At 45.5% G+C, this 22,142-nt stretch overlaps 1 protein-coding gene across 1 annotated transcript in view; it reads right to left on the reverse strand.

Annotated features, from left to right (window-relative positions):
- Window positions 1-22,142, reverse strand: part of ADCY1 (adenylate cyclase 1) — a 198,041-nt gene that overhangs the window by 22,829 nt on the left and 153,070 nt on the right. Inside the window, exons 7-12 of the mRNA XM_054991780.1 lie at window positions 21,890-22,031; window positions 12,749-12,904; window positions 10,527-10,721; window positions 5,848-5,945; window positions 2,919-3,003; window positions 410-499 (exon numbers count right to left, since the gene is read on the reverse strand). Coding sequence (XP_054847755.1) covers window positions 410-499; window positions 2,919-3,003; window positions 5,848-5,945; window positions 10,527-10,721; window positions 12,749-12,904; window positions 21,890-22,031 — 766 coding nt within the window. The remainder of the gene's footprint in view (window positions 1-409; window positions 500-2,918; window positions 3,004-5,847; window positions 5,946-10,526; window positions 10,722-12,748; window positions 12,905-21,889; window positions 22,032-22,142) is intronic.

Consider the following 22,142-nt stretch of genomic DNA (forward strand, 5'->3'; position numbering starts at 1 on the left):
TTTTAACCTCAGGCTGAGTTAGGCTGAGAGAGAATGACTGGCCCAAGACTTCTGTGGCAGAGTGGGGATTTAAACCTGGGTCCCCCAGATCCTAGCCTGTCACTCTAACCATTGCGCCATGCTGTCTCTCAATGCGACTCCCAATTTTTAATCTATTCTTGCTCCAAGGAACTTGGGGCAGCAGTCAGGGTCCTCCCACTTTTTTTTTTGTCCTCACAATAGCCCTGCAAAGTCAGTTGGGCCAAGAGAGAGGGTGGCTGGCCCACCCTCTCACCCTGCTGAGTGCAGCTCAGACCCCTCCCCTGACACGCTATCTGCAGCGTCACCCTGTCTGTCGGGAGCATGATTGAAGCAAATGACAGCGTGAGCATCTCTATAAATGATGTAGCAACCGATGTGTTGTACTCACCACACAGCCTTGTGCCACTGAGTAAATTAAGATCACAATAAAAATACACAAAACGGTTCGAATTTGTATTGTCAGGCACCCTGGAAAACACTGAAAGAGAAAAAAAAATTGAAATAAATTTGTGCTAAAACCTTTTTAAAAAATTCCCAAAGTTGTTGTAGTGGTCCTTCCAAGGTAGTCTACAAAATGGGAGGCAGGAAGTCAAAGTGACAACTGTTATTGATGATTTAGAAGATTTTTTTAGTTATAACGAAGTCTGATATTTCAGTAGATTCCTCTTCATGATAAATTCAGCAAGCAAAGCCTCAGCAATCCATTCTGTTCACAAACTGACAGTCATTTTCTGCCACTTGACTTGCAATAGGAGGATAGGTGAGAGCCCTTCACACATTAAAAAAAAGTAGGCATACATCCTAGGGGCCTCTACTAGTGTAAATCTCAAAATATAACAATAAAATAAGCAAGAAAAACATGAGGATTGGGGCCAGCTCTACTGTGACATGTGGCAAAGCAGCCCATTGGCTGATTTTGGGGAAGCCGTTAAAAATTGTCAACTGTGAAGATCATTATTATATTTTTACTACCAATGGGGTGCCAGTTGTATTTTCTCCTTCAGGTACCAATATACCTTAGACCCTGGCCGTTTCCACATGGTTTACCTTCCCTCGGAACAACCCGGAACATCGTGCAAAAAACACGGAAGATTGTGTTTTCTCACGCGAAATTTGCACGACATCGCACAAATCTTGCGCGAGAAAACGTGACCTTCTGTGGTTTTTGCGCGATGCTCCAGGTCATTCTGAGGGAAGGTAAGCCGTGTGGAAATGGCCCCTCTCTGATGTATGTAGGGTTCCTGAATGTGAAATCCAGGCTTGCCTCTGCATGAAAGGCTTTTATCAACCGAATTTTTGTCCTTTTTCACCAGAGACCCCCAGCGGACTTTAAATTTCATAGAATGTCAACATGCTATTTGAGACAGGTTTTCATTTTAAAAATCAAAACCATCAACTAAATTGACATGGGAGGAAACATTTTTGGTAGGGAGATAAGAAAAATAGAACTTTTTAAAATGCTAAAAAAAAAGGCCTTTCTATAGATGGATAACGTGAAGGAGGGGAGAATTAAAAGGGACAAAACTGGAGTTGGACGAGGAAGCAGCCTGGGATGGTGTCCTCATCTGCTTCCCTCCCTCTCCTGGCTCTTGGTCACGTAGTGCTGTTGGGGTGTGGAGTTAATCCAGCTGAACCAAGAGCCCGCGAGTGCTGGAGTCTAACCCTCCCTTTCAAACAATGAAATCTAATGATTCTATACATGGATGTTCTATATCTGTCACCACGATAGGAAACTGTACATGATGGGGACTTGGGAGCACTAACAAGGCAGAACTCCCAAGCCCTCCTCTGCTAGCCCCTGCTTCCTCATCTTGTTACAGCTCCATTTGCTCATCTTCCTCCTGCTCTTTCCACTTTCTCCCCTTGTGCACTTCTGCCCGGAGCACTGTTCCACTAATCTTTCTCCTCCTCCCCTTGCCCAGTTACTCCTTTCCTAGTTGCTCATCCCACCCATTCCCCCCTACCCTCCCAGGTTCTTCTCCTCTATTTCTTGTACTCCTCGGTTTCTTGTTTTCCTCCCTGATCTCTTCTCATACCTGCTTTCCCCCAATCTAAGGTTGCCAACTCTGGCTTGGCAAATTCCTGGAGATTGGGGGGCAGAGCCCAGTGAAGGTGGAGTCTGGGAAGGGGAGTAGGGTTGCCAGGTCTCCTGCCATGGTGGGAGACTTCTCACTGGCAACCCTCTCTTCCCACCACTGCTCAGGCTGGAGAAAAATAAAACAAAAATATGTTTTTGTGGTATCACTTCTGGGGCTTCCCTGGAAGTGATGTCATGTCATTGCCCCCCACGTCCCTGCTCCCTGGAGATAGTAGATATAGTTCATAAACTAAGCTATTCTTGGACACGGTGGTCTGGGTCTACCAAAAATGGTACAATTAGTCCCCCGGACCCACTGAAGGTTTGGACTTGGGTTTTCCTCCTGATTAGCTTCACTCTATGCCATGTGAACAAAGTGCTTTTGAAACGGGGGGAATTTTATAAAGCAACTTGTAATCTTGATTTTAAAAAGTGCCAGTAGTTCCACAGAAGACGGGCATAGAGTAGCTCTTTGAATCCTGGCCAATAGCTTGCAGTAGAAAGCTGTATGCCCGTGGGCAGTTCCCACTAGGCTTGCAGAGCAGGAGGCCTTCTGCGTGCTGATCATTTTGGAGGTGCGTTTCCTCCCTACCCAATAGTTGAACTGGTTTCTTCTCAGTCCCTAGAACTTTCAACTGTTCAAGGAAGCTGGGATACACACATTGTTAATTAGAGGGGTGGCTATACTGTACTAGGTGCTGTACATAAATAAAATGAATTTGGCTTCTCCTGACCCCCCCCCCCCAGCTAACAAGATCTATGTAACAGATACAAAGGGTTGAAGTAGGAATAAGAAGTCATACCATTGCAACTTACTTACTTGTACTCGAGTGACATGTAGGTACATGATACACGCCACCAGGAAGCATATGCAGAACACCAGGAGAACAAGGACTATGGTACTCCTGGAAGGAACACACAGAAACTTGAGTCATGGCGTGAAATGCACTGGTTCTTTAACGAGAACTTGCTAGACAGTCTCTGGCTAAGCATATCCAGGATTCTTCCTTCTAAAATCCATGGATTTGGTACATTTTTTAATTCTCTGGCGTTTGGCATAAAATGAATCATCATCCATAGCAATTCAACACTTACACTTTAATGTATCTCAGAATCTTGCTTGCATTCTTTCTCGTTTTTTTACCACTACTTAATTATGAGAGGATATTTATTTATTTGCTTCATTTGTACCCCAACTTTCTCCCCAATGGAGACCCAAAGCTCCTTATATCGTTCTTCACTGTTGCATAATAGCCATGCGAAGACTGTGTGACTGGCCCAAACTCACACGTGAAGACACATGAAGCTGCCTTATGCTGAATCAGACCACCAGGTCCATCAAGGTCAGCATTGCCTACTCAAGACTGGCAGCTGCTTTCCAGGGTCTCAGGCAGAGGTCCTTCCCATCGCCTACTGCCTGGTCCTTTTAACTTGAGATGCCGGGGATTGAACCTGGGGCCTCCTGCTTGCAAAGCAAAGGCTCTTCCACTGAGCCACAAGCCCCCTTCTCTCCAGTCACCCAGAAAACTTCCATGGCAGAGCGTGGATCTAAACCTGAGTCTCCCAGATCTTGTCCGACACTCTAACCTTTGTACCAAACTGGTATGTGGTACATTCCTTGGGATGGGAAGATTTTTAAAAAAAGTTTCACTAGGGAGAACTGAGTGTGAAATAAATAGCTGCTAGAATATCAAGTGTCTTACAACAAGAAAGGTTTCGATCAGTGATGTCTGACATGAAGGAGGCGAGCCCACAGCCAAAGACGGGAGAGGAATATGGCCTTGTTGCTAGGGGATGGAAGCACATTCCCTTGTCTGGCAGAAGACGACCCCCAGAAAGGAGCGGGAGAAAAAAGGGGCTAGGCATCAGCTGGGGGAGCGGGCCTGGATTGGAAAGCAGTAGTTAAAAGGTTAGAAGAAGCTGCCACACTTGGAAGGATTCCCTCAGAGCTCGGCTATGTGCCCAGAAGTGAGCTGGGGAGAAGCAAAGCCGGGTCCCATTTAATGCCCTTTCCTCTGTCTGAGACCTGAGGCCAGGGCCCAAAATCTTGTGTCCCCTGTTGAGTCCTGCCACAACTCCACAAAAGTTCATGAATACACTGTCTAGCAAAATCTCCCTTTTCAGTGAAACACTTGGGGATTTTGCACACACACACATTCCCCTAAAGTGTATTTGACCTGATCCTGAGAAGTTCATTTTATCTTCCAAATAAATAAATAGATCAGATCAGGAGAGTTAATCGCTGCTGTTTCCTTCTGCACTTGGGAAAACCCTCTCCAATAATTTTTATGCTCTCGAATAAATTATTTATTTATTATTTTAGGTTTTTATTCCACCCTCCCCGCAAGCGGGCTCGGGGTGGATCACATCATTTAAAAGCCACAATAAATATTACATTTCCATAAAAACAATTTAAGACATTTAAATTCAAACAATTTAAAACATTTAAATTCAACCAATGTGTAAACAGGATGATGGGCAACCTAAGAGTGAGGGTTCAGATCGTTCTCTTCCCTCCCTACCAGGTCGGCGGAGGCCTGGCCCAGCCTCAACCATATGCCTGGCAGAACATCTCTGTCTTGCAGGCCCGGCGAAAGGATAACAAATCTGGCCGGAACCTAGTCCCCATAGACAGAGAGTTCCACCAAGTCGGAGCCAGGACCGAGAAAGCCCTGGCTCTGGTTGAAGCTAGGTGAGCCTCCCTGGGGCCAGGGACCACCAACAGCTGTTCCTCTCCTGATCAGAGCGTCCTCTGGGGAATATATAGGGAGAGGCGGTCCCGCAGATATGTTGGTCCCAGTCCGCAAAGGACTTTGTAGGTTAACACCAGAACCCTGAATCTGATCCGGTACTCCACTGGCAACCAATGCAGCTGACGTCGTACAGGTGTTATATGAGTCCCACCTGGCACTCTTGGAATAACATGTGCAGCTGCATTTTGGACCAGGTGGAATCTCCAGGTCAGGCTCAAGGACAGCCCCGCATAGAGTGAGTTACAGTAATCCAGTCTAGAGATGACCATTGCCTGGATCACTGCAGTTAAGTTGTGGGTCGAAAGGTAACGGACAAGTTGCCCGGTCTGCCATAGATGAAAAAAGAGGACTTGGCAAGCGATAAAGATAGGAACAAAGACAAGTTTGCCTGTATCCCTATGACTGCCAAACGGCCCAGAGAAAAATGGTCTCTCTCTTTAATAGAAACATGGACGATTTTCATGGCACGGAGCTAAATACCCTGGAATGTAAAACGATCCTCCTAAAAATGTTATAAAGAAAAAAAATATTACAGGATGTAACTGTAACTTCTATGTGAATGTTAGATAGCCTCCACCCCACCTTTGATAGCCACAGGAGGAAAAAATTAGTCTTGCATTTGAGAAAAGGAGATAATATCAATGGGTAAACATCCTATTAACCTCAATTAAAGGAACAGAACATCTTTTTTCTCCAGGCAGTTGGCAACTTTACCCATCCCCAGATAAATGCACTAATTTTATACACAGATTCTAAGACAAATGGATTTTCTCCATAAGCGGCCCTTCGCAGAGACCTAATTTAATTCCTAGTGAAGTTGGATACGAAACAATGGTATATGCTTTCAAATAATTCCAAAGGTTTAAGTGTGTTGTCATAGTTGCTTTTGTGTAACAAATAAAAGCCCTTAAGAATCCCAAGCGTAACAAAGACACTCATTCCCCACTAAAAATACACATTACATGTAATTACAAGTGTCAGAACAGAGAGACTTACTGTGGGATTATTAAAAGGTAGACCAGGCCGAATAAGGCAGCTAGAATCAGTGACAAGACTACAGCACTGGTGAAATATTCGTCCTGAAGCTGGTGATACTGGGAGAAAAGGAAGGGGGGAAGCACAGTTATTTAGCTACATGTACAAGACTCCCTGGTTCTAAAGCGCCTGGTTAAAAACGGTGCTTGAAAATTCAGCATGAGGTCCACAATGGTGCTTGCTGCTGAAAAGCACATCTTTCCTCTTGCAGTATCTCTGATGGCAGCACAAGGTCAGGAAGAGCACCCAACTTTTCCTGTGTGTCTCTGAGGTTAGGAATGCTAATGATGAGCCCTGCCTCTTGCGCCCATTCAGAGCTGGGGGAAAATCAGGGTCTCTCCTTGGTAGCTGCAGTGGCCGCAGGGACGCATTCTTTTAAAAATATGGTATTTTCCGATTCATATATCAGGAAGACCATAAATATCGGTATTCCTGATATTTGGGCTGTTAGATACCAGTTTTGTATTCAGATCCAGGTTTTTAATAGGATTCCAAAATTAACCAGGTCCATTATTCGCTATAGGGGAATCTTTCCAGGGGGCTGGAAGAGCTGTTTTTGAAACAAATTATACCCAGATTGAAGTGGCGCCTACTAAAGACCCGTCCCCCAAGTTTCAAGAAGATTGGGCCAAGGGGTCCAGTTCTACAGGCCCCTGAACAAGGTGCCCCAAGCTACTCTCCATTGTTTCCTAGGGGAAAAAATACAATACTTTCTCCTGGACAGAGGAAGCATTAGCTAAACACGCAAGAGCAACCACTGACCAAAAAGAACCAACAAAGCCCAACAGAACCAAAACCAAACCAGAGAATCCCAGCAGAATCAAATTGGCAGTAGTCAGCTCAGCAGCAGGCACGTACTCCCCCACCTCCAATCTGGTTGGAGCTTGTTTTGTTCATCTCTGCAGGTTTCCGGGGCAAAAAAGGGAGGGAGGCGATGCTCACAGGTGAATGGCATCATTCATTAAGGGGAGCTCAATTGTGTGTCCAATCATGACAGTTCTGTCATAGACCACATGAGAGAATCAACATGATTGGACAGACAGTTGAGCTCCCCCTGATGAGTGATGCCATTCGCCTGTAAGAATCGCCTCCCTCCCCTTCCTTTTTTCTCCCAGGAAACATGCATAAGGTATTTTTGGAGTATATTTTTGGACCAGATATGTCAAAACGTGCACCCCTAGTGCCAAGTGCGTCTGCGGCTAGAGCGTCAGGGATAAACCCCCTTGTCCCACCTACTTTCTGTCTTGATACTGAGAGAGAAGGAGGCGAAGACTCATTCCTATAGTTTGTTCTGGATTTCAGAGGTTTGCAGGACAATCCCAGCTTGATCTCACAGACAAGGGGGGAGGGTGGGGTCTTCACACAGCACAAATTTAGCCTGGCTACCTCTGCTAGCCAAACGTTGTGGGTACCTAAGTATATGCTTGTATTTTCACACACTCCCTGTATTACAGATTTGTGAATGAACATGGTTTTAATTCATATACAAAATAATGTTGGTTTTGCTTGGGAAGAGGCACCAACTGATGTACTGCGTTGCCGCATTAAAGAAAGAAAGAAAGAAAGAAAGAAAGAAAGAAAGAAAGAAAGAAAGAAAGAAAGAAAGAAAGAAAGAAAGAAAACCGCCTCTGTTTTTACTAATTCATAACTTCCCCAAATTTCAGCCTTTTAAAACTGCAGTTACCCATGTTGGGTTTCTGCCAAGCAGTGAATTCTTTTTGGAAAAAAAGCTTCTGCAAAACCAGAGATCCTACATTTTTGAGCCAGGCTAGAAGAAAAAGAAAACACATTCATTCAAAGCAGTTGAAAAGGAAGCTGAGCAGAGACACGAGAATCATTCTCATGAAGAAATATGAATAATTCATAGTGGTTTCACCAGAACGCATACTTCAAGGCACTGTGCTCTGTCGGCAAACCAAACTGGTGTGGTGAGCTATATGCAGATTGGTAAAGATGTTGGAATTTACAGTTGCTCCATCCCAAAACAAGGGGCTCCATCTCTTGGGGAGGGGGGAAAGCTGGATTGCCCTGCAGGAGACCTTTCTAACAGACCGTTGTTAATACTTAGCTATGCTGAGGAAGCTGTATTAATGAATAATTATATGCCACCAAAAATGGGTCTCTTCTTGAATCCTAAGAACCTCACTATTTCACGTTTCTTTTAAAGGACTTGCACTGCCTCATAGCACATGATTAAATCACGAATAGAACACAAGCATTTTCTGCTGGAGGAAATTTTTCTTTCTAGATGAAACTTTCCAGTGGTGTTGAGGCCACTCTAACCCCAAGGCCTCTGTTATTTTTTAAACTCTTCTATCAAAAAAATCAGTAAAACAAAACAAAACCACCAATCCAACCATAAAAAGAAAAAATACATCAGATTGGTCCAACCAGCTGAATTTTTCACTGAATCTTGCACAATTCCCCTGACTACTACGGCCCCTCTCATGTAGCTTTTGTGCATGCAGGTAACATGGTCCTCAGCATAGCCTGTTTTGATGGCCAAAGAGGACCCCTCTTTTTTCCCACCAGCATAAAAAGCCGGTTGGATCCAACCCATCAGCCATATTTTAAAATGCTGCAAGACGAGCTTCCCTGGATTTGGAGTTCCAATTATCTGCACAACTATCAGGAAGGCTCTGCTCTGCGTTCCTTTCGTTCTTTTATACTTTTTCTTTCCTACTTTACTTGGTGCAATAATAAAAGAACCTGGATGGAACGGAACAGATGATTTATCAAGATTCATTCTGCACAGTGTTTTAACAACGCTCACGAGTGCATGCAGTGAAACACACACACTCCCCACTCACAAATCATACCTATTACTTACACTTTATAATCACAAGCTACTTTTCAACTGTAACAGTTCTCAAAGCGCTTCACAATCATAAAAATTGGCTGATAAGTGGATGCAATCATACAGATGATTTCTTCTTTGCAGTATCAATCTACACGTGCTCAGTGGTACGTGTGTGTGTGTGTGTGTGTGTGTCTGTGTGTGACACAAAGCAATGGAAAACTGTAACAAATGGTACAGATTCCGCTTTAAGAATTGATTCCAAGTAAAATCAGAACTGAGGAACAAGGGAACACAGATCAGAGTGAACTTCCAGAAGAGTAAGGAACAGAATGGAGGAAATCTGCTCATGCCCAGCGGCAGTGACGGAAACTTTTCGTGGAATCTTGTTCTTGTATCCTGACATCTGTTTATGACATCACAAGGATACTTCTGTTGGAGGAATGGGGGGGGGCGGTGATTGATGCTGATTCTGCAGACCTCTCTACTGTGCCCCCTTCTTCAGATTCTCCTATCCTAGTTTTCAACTCCTAAGCTTCCATGGCAGAGTGGGGATTTGAACCCGGGTCTGCCAGGTCCTGGTCTGGCTCTCCACTGCTCTTCTCTAATCCTTGAACCTCAGGTTTTCTTTCTTCTCATTCCTGCTCTGGCAGAAGGTTGCTTATGAAGAACTGCTTTGGCCCCTCTGCTGATACACCGATTCCTCTGCCTGAACTGTGAGAGTGCCTGGAGGAAGCCATTCAGGCTGGCCGGAGACATCACAGAATGTGTCCAGTAGTTTCTCTTCAAGGGGTTAACCATTTGCTCAGAAATGGTTTAATACACACAGCCAGAGTTCTGGATGAGCAAAAGGGTGGAACTGCATTCATATACTGACCACTGCCACCTTGAGAGAGTTTTCTCCCTCCACCCCAGCATGTCACTGCCTAGGAATTATCCTAAGGTTTTTCTCATCATTATTTAGGGCGCATAAAGTTATCTGGGAGTGCTGGTCCCAACACGGACCAATGTCTGCAGCTGGAGGACGTACAGAGAGGCAGTGCCATGGGGAAAGGTAAAATTTTGGCACTTTGTCTTGGAGAAAATGTAGCAAAGTTTGTCCTGTCTTCTTTCCCACTGAAAGGGAACTGACATTCTGCCCTAAGACCTTAAAGGGTGGCAGTCATTTTCTTCATATTCTCCTATCCTAGTTTTCAACTCCTAATTGGAGAAGCTGCCTGACACGTTACAAATGAACTCAAGAATCTCCCTGTCCTCCTGGCTGTTGAGGCAACAGAAGAGAAACCCCTGGAGTGGAAGGTAAGGCAGACTAGCACAAGTGGCCTGTAGGGCTGGATCTCTCCGCTTATTTACTAAATTGCATCCAATTCCCCTCCATACTAGTCCCCATTCCATATGGCTTTTGTACTTGTCGGTTCCATGATCACCACTGCAGCCTTTTTGGGTAATCAAAGGGGATTCCTTCCTACCCTTTTCATCAACAGAAAAGTTGGCTGGATCCAACTCCATATTTTGATAAAGACCTTGGACAGACTGAAGCCTTCCGTTAGAGTACAGAAAAAGTAATTCACACTTTTTTTAAAAAGAAAAAGATGCATCTTCTCCATTTCTATGACTGATGGGGTTAGGAAAGAGCAAGAGTCCAGTAGCACCGATAAGACTAACAAGATTTGTGGTACGGTACGAGCTTTCAGGAGTTACAGCTCACTTCTTCAGGTACACTATCACAAATGTTGTTAGTCTTACAGGTGCTACTGGACTGTTGCTCTTTTCCACTGCTACAGGCAGACTAACAAGGTTACCCATTGTGATTAGGTTAGTTTTTGAGAAAAAAAAAACTTACTTTTTGCTCACGTTCAATTTGTTTATACTTCAGGGTAAAAAAATTTAGATCTGCCATCTCCGACTCAGTTTGCCGGGCCTCTATTAAACGGCTAATGTATCGGTTCACTCGCGTTCCGGGAGTGTTGTATACAACGTTCGTAGAAAAAGAGGAACGATTCCTGAGTTTTTCAGAGGCTGTCCTTAATGCCCTCCTCTGTGGCAGAAACAAAAAAAAAAACAGGCGCATGAGTTCTGTTCTTCCTCTTATCCATTAACCATCTTAAGCATTGCACTGGGAAATGTGGCCACGTAAATCTGCCATTGAACGGGTCAAAGCTCTGTCGCCTTGGAAGGGATCTGAAAAGCACACAGGATTACAAGAAGGAGAGAGGGCCTTGGAAGAGAGCCCCTTTTCACAGATAAGCCTCAGGCAACACTTCCTACATTTCCATCATGTGCCATCATCTCCGATGGAAGATGACTTAAAAGGGGGACGACATGGCTGCCTTTCACACACAATTTTACAAGACAGAAGGAACATTCTCAGCTGTGGCTTTTATGCAAAATGTAACACACCTCAGTATGTGAAAGAGAGTGCTAGAGCCTCAATCTTCCAGCGAGAAAAGCTCTTGGGTAGTGGTGGCAGAAATATCAAACAAGTAGGGGAGAAGCATAAAGAGAGGGAAGGCCATCACCAGGCAGTGTCTTGGGGCAGCCTCAGAGTTTTTAACTCCCAGAGGACAGAAACTGGGCTTCGTGAGGACAGTGTCTCCACAGCATATTTACATAGATGTATATGCTCATTTATTTTCAGAACTGCCACCATTCTGGCTATTATTATTACTTTCCTACGTGAAAGCAGAAATTTGCCCCTCTGTGAGCACTATGTTGCCTTGGAGCTAACATAATACAGGTTAAGGATAAGCAGGGCTTTTTTTCTGGAAAAAGAGGTGGTGGAACTCAGTGAGTTGCCAGCACAGGGGGCAACTCTTGGCGCACGTTCCCAGGACCAATGACGTCACTTTGGGTCAGCTGGAACAAGGGGGAGTTTTTAAAAGTTTAAATTGCCCTTGGCGAAAATGATCACATGGCTGTGGCCTCGCCCCCTGATCTCCAGACCGAGGGGAGTTTAGATGGCCGTCCGCGCCGCTGGCAATCTAAACTCCCCTCTGTCTGGAGATCAGGGGGCGGGGCCACCAGCCATGTGTCCGTTTTCAAGATGTTCCGGAACTCCGTTCCACTGCATTCCAGCTGAAAAAAGCCCTGAGGATAAGAATGATTTTCTTCGTCCCTTGGCAACATATGGGCAAATAACAGCCTTATGAGCTGCCCCCAGATTCATGATTTAAACTTGGTCCCGCTCATTTGTAGCCATGCTTTGCTCCTTCTTCTACCCCTGCCTTCTTGTGTGGAATCATGGCACCCAACTGGGTCTGTGCACGTTTTTCTTAACAGGTGCAGCTCTGTTGCCCACCTGGACCACTTTTAGTTTGGGATCCGTTGGCTGAACTGTGGGGATACTTGGTAGAGTTACTGGGGCCCTGGAATGATAATTCACAAGACCACAAGATATTAGGAGGCTACGGCTTGAGGCAACACAATCAGTAGTGAATGCAAAGAAGGGAAACTGGGACAATGTGAGGTTGTCCGATTAAAGCTCATGCACCAGTCAGGCTCAGCAAGGGGCGTGGCCAAACAGGGGGCAAAGGGAAGTGCACCTGTTTCCTCTCCTTAAGACCACCTGTGGAAACGATGAGGCAGGATAACTTCTTCCCGCCAAGATTGGGGTGGGGTGTGGGAGATGAAATGGGATGCCTATTTCCAGTTTAAGCGCTTCCAGTTAGGCCTCTCTCATGCTCTCCTTCAACAACAGCAACCAAATTGTTAAGAAGAACCATATATGCTGCTGAAGTTAGTTTTTCCTTTGTAGAACAGCTGAAAAACCAATGGGCAAAGCCATGTAACATCACCACCTAGTGGCAAAGGAAAAAAAACCTGATTTATTTATTACACTTTCTTGGGCTTCATGTTCATTTTCATAAGTCGATTAATAGCGCACATAAATCTTTGGAGAACACGACGTCAAAAAACTAATAAAGAGAATCTGCAAACCTTAATCTCCAAACAGCAACTCAGATTACTTTATAGCCTCGACTTTCTTTGCCCCCCGCCCCCCCCCCCAGGTCAATGAAGAAGGACACGAGAGCTTAGTATTTAATGGCCAAGTTAAAGATATGGTACCTTGTCATCATCTTCACAGGTCATGACATTGGAGAAAGGTATCTCGGCTTTAAACATTTTACGACAATGCATGAGTTGGACCAGCAGATAACAGACAGTCTTGAACTTCATTCTTTTGGCAGGCTTTATGTCTGAGAGAATAAGCCCTGGAAATATCTGTAAGAGAGAGAGAGATTTTATGATTAAGGATACACATAACTGTATGTTAGAATGTACAGAAAAACAAACGACTAAGACACTGCCACATTTTTCAGAAGTAGAACGTTTAGCCATTTTGTTCTCACAGCAACCCAGTTATGCGAGATATGCTGAGAGACAGTGACTGGCTCAAAGGAACCACTGGGCTCTGTTTTAGACCAGTTTTAGACCAGACATGATTATTCATCACCAGCATCTATTTTGTCAGTTATGAAGTAGCCCCTATATAGACTCTTAAAAGATGTTCTTTGCAATTTAAGCTTGTATGGGAATATTGTGGGGGGCCACAGCACATTTTAAAAAAAGCAGACACAGCTTCTGAAAATCAAACTGTCGATATGTCCTTATGTCTATTACAACCGACAGGTTAGCAAGACACAGTTGAAGAATTTAGTTGCCCTCATAACACTTAGCCAACTATGCATCTTTATTTATTTATTTATTTATTTATTTATTTATTTATTTATTTATTTATTTATTTATTCAATTTATATACCGCCCATCCCCAGGGGCTCTGGGCGGTGAACAGTTAAAATCGATAAAAACAAAAACTAAAATCAATATACAAATAATAAAACAAATTAACAAGGTGCAGTGGTGGGGAGAACCTTCCCCACCCCAAAGGTGGGAGGCCAACATGGCACCGCCCCCTTCAATCACCAAATGCCTGGTGGAACAGCTCTGTCTTACAGGCCCGGCAGAACGATAATATGTCCCGCTGGGCCCGGGTTTCCATTGACAGAGCGTTCCACCAGGCTGGGGCCAGGACTGAAAAGGCCCTGGCCCTGGTTGAAGCGAGGCGGGCTTCCTTAGGGCCGGGGACCACAAGTAAATATTTATTCGCTGATCGGAGCGATCTCCGGGGAATGTACAGGGAGAGGCGGTCCCGAAGATATGCCGGTCCCAACCCACTCAGGGCTTTAAAGGTAAGAACCAACACTTTGAACCTGATTCGGAATTCAACCGGAAGCCAGTGCAGCTGGCGCAGGACAGGTGTGATGTGTGACTGGTAAGGTATACCAGTCAGGACCCGTCTTGAACCTGTCTTTGAAGCTTCCTGTAACCTCATTGTTCCAGTCCCGAAATGGCCTCCACTTGGGTTACAAATGGACTGGAGCGCACTGCAAGCCATTTGCCTGGCTCTGAGACATTTTTGCTATTTATGAAAATAAGCCTTGGTCTTGATTTGTTCCCAGCCCTGCAAAAGTTCCTCCAGTGAATACTATTGATCTTTCTAACATTTATTGTTTGCCAATAAAAGTTGTGCTAACCCTGCAGGAAAGCAAGTCTTATCAGAAGGCAAGTATTCCCCCCTCACGATGGCTTACAATGTTCAGGAGACCCCAATGTTGATGTCTCTTCAGCCCCCCTCCCTCCACCATTAATACCTATGGATCTGGGCCAGTTCTGATATTTATTTATTTATATCATTTATAGACCGCCTTTCTCACTGAGACTCAAGGTGGATTACATAGTGTGAGAGTAGTACAATCAATATCAAGGCCATTTCAATAAACAATGCCATAGGGTAAATAAATGCAAGTCTACAAATCCAATACAGAGTTGAAGAAATGCTGAAACAGAGCATGAGCAATTCTAGGACTGACATTCGATAACATTCGACAACATAGAACTACCCAGTAGCGTCATAGGTAGGATGTAAGGCATCATAGTGGTAAAATGCTACGGTCCCTAACTCATTAAGGAAGCATCTCTTTAAGACCCCTTCCCTACAATACAGCCCTTCTATCTTAATAAAAAGCCTTTTTGAATAATTCAGTTTTGCATAGTTTGTGGAAAGTCAGGAGAGTGGGGGCTCTCCTGACCTCCTTAGGCAGGGGCCACTCCAGAGAATGTGCGTGCATGGGCAGCTGTGATCGTCACATTAGGGCTAAGTCTTACATGGAAATGAGTTGAAGAGGCCCAGCCTATGGGATGGTGGCCCTCTCTGGCAGATAATGTTGTATGTGAACAGGGTGTTTGCCTCATGTTTACAATTCCCCTCCAAGTTACTTTCCTCCATTATACCAAAGAAACGTGGACCTATTTTATTCTTATTTTCTACCTATTGGGAAAAGAACATCACCCTCAAGAAATGCATCCTAAAAGGGAAGCCCACCTTCTCCGTTCTAGTGCAGTAACTACAGAGTTACTAATTGTATACGAGCTCCAGGGCTTTTTTTCAGCGGGAATGCGGTGGAACGGAGTTCCGGAACCTCTTGAAAATGGTCACATGGGTGGTGCCCCTGCCCCCTGATCTCCAGACAGAGGGGAGTTGAGATTGTCCTCCGCGCTGCTGGAGCAGCGCAGAGGGCAATCTAAACTTCCCTCTGTCTGGAGATCAGGGGGCGGGGCCACCGGCCATGTGACCATTTTCTCCGAGCGCAACCCACTGAGTTCCACCACCTCTTTTCCCAGAAAAAAAGCCCTGACGAGCTCACATAGTCTAAGGACCTGTCTTCCAGTGCCAAAGATACTGATTTAATATACTTTTAATAACATAACCTTGTTATGAAGTCTAGTGAACTTTCCATCCACTTGGGTAATGACAAGGATGCATATGGCAGAAAATGATGTCTGTTTATACGAGATGATACAACAGGGTAATAGTGAAGGGCAGGGGTCAGTGAAGGGCAAGGGCTGGAGGAACCCATTAGCATAACTCATCAGCATATGCCACGCCCCTTGCCATCACCAGAAGTGTGTCATTAGCATAACTGGTTTGCATATGCCACACCCCCTGACATCACCTATCCTGGCTGTTTTGGGCCCAATCTTGTCCATTCTGGCAGAAATTGGGCCCAAAATGGCAAAAAGGGGCTCCAAATGGTCAGGATTGGGCTGCTGCTGAGTGGCAGAGTGATCCACCACCCGTCAGAGTCCTGATCTGGGCCGTTTTGGCCCCAAGCCAGGCTGATACGGGCCCAAAATAACCGAGAGTCAGATGGGCGGGGCCACTTGACTTATGACCTCTTTGGGGAACTGCCGGAACTGTGTTCCTGCACGTTCCCCCTCAAAATGAGCCCTGGTGAAGGGAGAGTATTCAAGGCCTCCAGTGCAGCTGCTCTCATGGAATTTTGAATGGAACCCATGTCAACGAATGCTGGCCCTTTCGATCAAAAGTCAACAACGTCCACTTGCCATTCCATTTACCATTCTCAAACTTCACCGAGATGGGGGTTTCCAAAAGTGCCCTAAATATTTCCCAGCCATGCAAAGACAGCTATGCTCATTACAGTTTAGTACGGTTGGGATTGTTAGGCCTTGATTTGGAAAGCCTTTTTACATTTACAGAGAGCTCATAAAGTGAACATTTCGTATAATGCTTCGTCTCACTTTCACGCAGATGCAAGAAGCTGCACCTGGAAGAGTTTCCCCATTAACATGACAAATCAAACGGGGCACATGTCTTTTCTAGGGATGAGTAGATTCTTCCAGCATCGTCCTGATTAGGATTTGTTTTGTCTTTGACCCAGGAGCTTCAGTTCAATGGTATTCTATCAAATCCGACAGAACTTTAAGGAGCAGAAGAGATGGATTCAAGAGAATGCTCCTCCATATTTCCCCAGCATTCTTGGTGACCAGACTACAAACAAAGAAGGGGAATGGCTGTTTTCACACTACTAACCTGCTTCTGTTACGTTGTGAAACGTCGTGCAACAAACGCGGAAGATAGCGTCTTCTCGCGAGAGTTTTGCGCGATGTCGCGCAAAACTCTCGCGAGAAGACGCTATCTTCCGCATTTTTTGCGCGACGTTTCACAACATTATGGAAGCAGGTTAGTAGTGTGAAAACGGCCAATGTGTGTCCTGTGAAAGACCATTTCCAACAACTCAAGGCATCAGTGATCCATAAAAAAGTGCGCCCACAATTTGCAACATAGGACCCTCCTGCTTTAGAAGCCCATTCAAATCTAGTTCTTTGCATACCAAATAATTTTAAAACTATGAACATAAGATTATTGGACAGCAAAGGGGTAATTTTGAAGGAGGTTCTATTTTTTTGTTTGTTTCCTATAGTGCAGAAGAGCACATCTGTGTACTCCTGCAAATATAGTAATTATGTCCTGCCTTTTGTGAGCTTAGATACTTCAAATAAAAGATTTTAAAAGTGTGAATATTTTAAAATCTGTCCTCACTGGAAAGTGTAAATGGTACATGAAAAAGCTTTTCTACATTATTGCTTTCTCTCCTGAGTTAATGAGACTGCAGCAATGATGGAGTATGCTGTCAGACCAGATTTCGCACAAGTGGGGTATATGCATAATCCTCCTTTAAAACCAGTGTGGGGCTGTTCTACCTTTGCAACAGAGCACATTCCTGACCATTTGTTGCCTCTAATTATTGATTTTCATTTTTGATGCCTTGCTGAAGCCATTCCATATTAGTGTCAAAAAGAAGGATGCAGAGAGAATACAAAATGGAGCCCTCATTCCAGCTTTTCGAGAGATGTGGGTGGGAGGACGCAATGGAATCTTAAACCAGCAAGAACCAGTGTTCAAATAAAGGTTCTTGCAGTGGTGGTCAAGAGAAAGGAAGGGCAGTTCATTAGCCGCTGCCCTCTTTCCCTGCTGTGGGCCTGCTGAGATTGGGGAGGGGTCTTTCCCTTTATGTTCAATGCCCAAGAGCAGAGGGGGTGGGGAATCGTCACAACAAAGTATTTAGAAAACTTGTGGTGGTCTGACAATCAGTATGCAAGTGCACAATGGCCCTGAGAAGCCTCACTACGCTGGAATGCACCAGAAAGTGACACAATGACTGATTCGCGGGCCCAGCGGAAAAGCCAGTCGATATACCAGTGGAATTCATGAGGCATTTTTCCCTGCCAGCTTTGCAGACACTTCATTGATGCATACCAGAGATCTAATGCTGTTAGCCAAGTTGTACAGGAACATCTGTCACTTCCATAAATCAATCACTGACACAAGAATGGAGAAGCTGCGATTTGCTTTTATGCAATGATGACAGATGGCAGCAGCAGGTCCCCCCTGTGTGGGGCAGCGTTCCTTGCAATGGGCTCACCGTCAGCCCCTTAACTTACACATAAACATAGATGGGGCTTGACAATATACTGAAATGAATAGCCGCCATTCATAAGGAAAGGGTCCAATTCACATTGGCCTGCTTTATTTTTTCTTTGCTCTTCAAGATGCCCCCCTCCCCCAAACAAATCCTTCACTAGTTTTGGAGGCTAATTTCCTACCCATCTTGGAAACTACAAAACCAAAAGAGTATTAGCCCTGTTCACAAGTTAAATGAACATACATACAATCCATGTATCGTGTACATTTCATTATTTTAACAGATGTGTTGACTAATTCTTGTGTTACATCCAACACATGTAAAGATCAACATGTGATTCATCCAGGTACTAGTCCCCAACTAGGGTTACCATTCCCCTGCCGGGGAACCTAGTAATGTCAACCTAGATGACATTACGAGTGGAGCAGGTGGCAATTTCCACCCCTTGCCTTCACCCAGTTGGTATCAGGAGCAGAGAAGGTGGCAATGGCCACCCCCACCTCAACACAGCTGATGTTAGGAGCGGAGCAGGAGGCAATGCCCACACCCCCGCCTTAACCTAGTTTGTATTAGGAGCAGAGCAGGAGGCAATGCCCTTTCCTCGCCTTAACCCAGCTGGTATTAGGAGCAGAGCAGTTGGCAATGCCCATCCCCCACCTTAACCCAGCTGGTATTAGGAGCAGAGCAGGTGGCAATGCCCATCCACCTCCTTAATCCAGTTGGTATTAGGAGCAGAGCAGTTGGCAATTCCCACCCCCCGCCTTAACCGAGCTGGTATTAATAGTGGAGCAGGTGGCAATGCCCACCCCCACAACCCAGCTGGTATTAGGAGCGGAGAAGGTGGCAATGCCCAGCGGAGCAGGTGGCAATGCCCATCCCCCATCTTAACCCAGTTGGTATTAGGAGCAGAGCAGGTGGCAATGCCTGCCCACCTTTGAACCAGTTAGGATCATGAGCAGAGCACTTGGCAATCCCCACCCCCGCCTTAACCGAGCTGGTATTAGTAGTGGAGCAGGTGGCAATGCCCACCCCCACCTTAACCCAGCTGGTATTAGGAGTGGAGCAGGTGGGAATGCCTACCCCCTGCCTTAACCCAGCTGGTATTATGAGGGGAGTAGGTGGCAATTCCCAACGCCTGCCTGAACGCAGCTGGTATTAGTAGTGGAGCAGGTGGCAATGCCCACCCATTCCATCTTAACCCAGTTGGTATTTGGAGCAGAGCAGATAGCAAAACCTACCTCCTGCCTTAACCCAGCTGGTATTAGGAGTGAGACAGGTGGCAATGTCCTGCTAATTTCAGTCTCCTCCACCGCCCTGTGGGTCCATGCAGCAGCGGAGGACGCCGAAAATGGCCTTCCTATGGGGCTGGGGGCTGGGGGTTGGGCAGTTTAAAGGCCGCCTACCAGCTGATAGTTTAAAGGGACCTGCCACTTGCAAGGCAGAAAAGAGCCTTTTAAACTGTCAAACGCCCTTTTCCCTGCCACTGCTAAGTGGCTGGAAAGGGGCATTTAAACCCCACGAACCACGAACCACTTCATATACTTGTCCCAGTTCATGCCAGTTTGTGGTCCCTGGTCCGTGAAAACTCATGAACCATGAACCTCATGGTTCAGTTTTTTTGTGGTCTGTGCCCATCTCTAATGATAATTTGCATATTGGACAGGGGAATATGCTCACTTCTTCCTCGCCCACCAACTCTCCTATACAAATGCTGTCCCAGTCTTTTGTTTACGCTATTTCCACCAGATACAATACTGAGGAAAAAACTGCTTGGGGCAGGCATTTGCACAGGGAAGAGAAAGGCCTCCTCCTTTCTTCAAAATGGCATTTTTTTAATTAAAAGAATACGAAAACCATCTCCCTAAACACCAGCAAATCTCTAAAAAAGTACGACAACCCTATATAGCTGTGTAAGTAAAGCGGCATCCATCCAGAGAGAAACATACTAGATTCCAAAAACCATTTAAAGGCTCACCTTGTGTCGCTTTCAGAGGCCTAAAAGGGAAGATGCATCAGTCACCTTCTAAGAAACCTTGTTCTTGAGCCTCAGGACAACTGCTGCATGGGCTCTGTGCCAAGCCAGTCTGTCCATTAAGCCTCCCTATTGCCAGTCCTCCCCCTGTCCCATCCCCAGCCATGTGCGGCTCGATCCCTCCCCTGTGTCTACATGCGACCGGCCCTCCAGGTGATGCTGGGCCATCTGAAACTTGGCCGGCCAGCCTGGAAAATGCTTCCCCTGGCATTCTCACACTCGCTCTGAAAGCAGCACGAACGGATGCGCCGTGCATGACAAGGCAGACTTTTACTGCCAGACTGTTAACCTGACCTAGATAACTAAGTCTGCTTTTTGCTGCTCACGCGGTCACTCTCTTCTCTCAGACTACGGCAGCTCAATCATTAATGAGACCATTGCACATTATCGCTGGAGGCGACACATCATTCTCGGTGCTATTTTTCTCTCTTAAAAATTCTTAAAAATAGGCATTGTTATCAGAAGGGCGGAGAGAAACTAGAGAGAGAATGCCAACATGCTGAACTTCACAAATACGAGTTTGTTTGTGTTTTTACCATATAAAGGGAAAGTTTAATGGCAAACGCCGGCCAGGAAGAGAGAATCCATGAAGCTGCCATTGGTCTAACTAAGTCAGTATTGTCTACTCTGACTACCAGCATCAGGTGGATGTTGTTCACCTGTTACCTGGTCCTTTTAACCGGACATGCCAGGGACTGAACGTGGGACCTTCTGCTTGCAAAGAAGACGTTCTGCCACTGAACTGTGGCCTCTCCCTTGCACAAGGCTCACGGAAATAAACAGAAGCTCAGTGCAAAACGCATCAGCTTGCACAGAGGAACTTCTCAATGCAATTGTCCTACAAAGCTTGTAGGAAAATGATGAATGAAGACGGCCTGTGGGGCCATTTTTACAGCATTCTTTCCTGAAACAAGACCTTTAAGAACTTTAATATCCAAACCTTCCCATTCTCAAGCAGCTCACGTGGACTAGATGATGGACTAGCCATACTTGCAGCGCAAGCCGACTTTCCCCATTCAATTCAGGTCCTGTTGTTCGAGAGAAAATGTGCAGGACCTACAGTGTGGTTTTATAGTGTTATCTATATTGAGATGGGCAAGCCGTTGCTGGTTCACCTCATAATTAAGTTAAGCTTAATTGGGGGCATTTTTCCTTAGATGGCGTTAAGAAAGACTGGGATCTTCCACTGAATCGGAAGGCATGAGACAGTACAATGCTCGTGCATTCAAGCTGTAACAGACGCACCTGAGCATGCTGTGGAGCCTGGAGGCCTCAAGGACGAGGCGACAACCCTCATCTGTTGCCAAGCAATCCCCCCACACAAGGAAGGTTGCTTAGGAGGGAACCTCCACATTCAGAGGCGGTAGACCTTTGAACACCAGTGCTATGTGGCAACATCAGGGGAAGGCGTGGGTCTCTGTGCCGTGGTTGAGGGGCCATGTGGGACAACCGGCTGAACACTCTGTGAATGCTAGACAGACAGACGACGGGTCTGATCCAGCAGGGCTCTTATATGACGATGCTGACCATGTGCATTCAGCTCATAAGGGTTGGGGGGCACTCACCAATGACAAGCTCTCCCCTATCTATCCCTCCCCCTCTCTTTATCTTGCCCTTTTTCCAAGGAGTTAGGGCCATATCCATGCTCTTCCCTCCTCTGTTTTATCCTCGCAGCAACCCAGTGACTGGCTCCAGGTCAACTGTGGAGCTTCGTGACAAAATGGGGATTGGGATCCAGTTCTCCCAGTTCCTAGTCCTACATTCTAACCACTACACCACACTGTCTCTCCTGTTCTGGACTCCTCCCCACTCAGAAACATATGCATCATTATACGGTAAGCATGCAGCCTCTAAGCTCTAGTGTGCTTCCAGCCAGAAACAAACACATACCTTCCTCCGATGAGATGGCACAATGAAAAAGGTTTCAATATTATGCTTCTTCAAGAAACTGTTCCTTTCATAGCCGAACCCTGGTTCTACCTCATAGTCACCATTTAGGCACTCTAAGGTGGTCTTTGTTATATGCACTTTCCTGTGGAGGTAGGAGGAATAAACATAGAAACAGAAGAGGTCTTTAATGCCATGGTACATTACAACCTCTGCAGGTTCCGAAAGCATAAAGAAGAAGAAGAAGAAAGCATAA

This window comes from Eublepharis macularius, chromosome 11 (genome assembly GCF_028583425.1).
Source record: "Eublepharis macularius isolate TG4126 chromosome 11, MPM_Emac_v1.0, whole genome shotgun sequence".
In the NCBI taxonomy this organism is placed as follows: domain Eukaryota; kingdom Metazoa; phylum Chordata; class Lepidosauria; order Squamata; family Eublepharidae; genus Eublepharis; species Eublepharis macularius.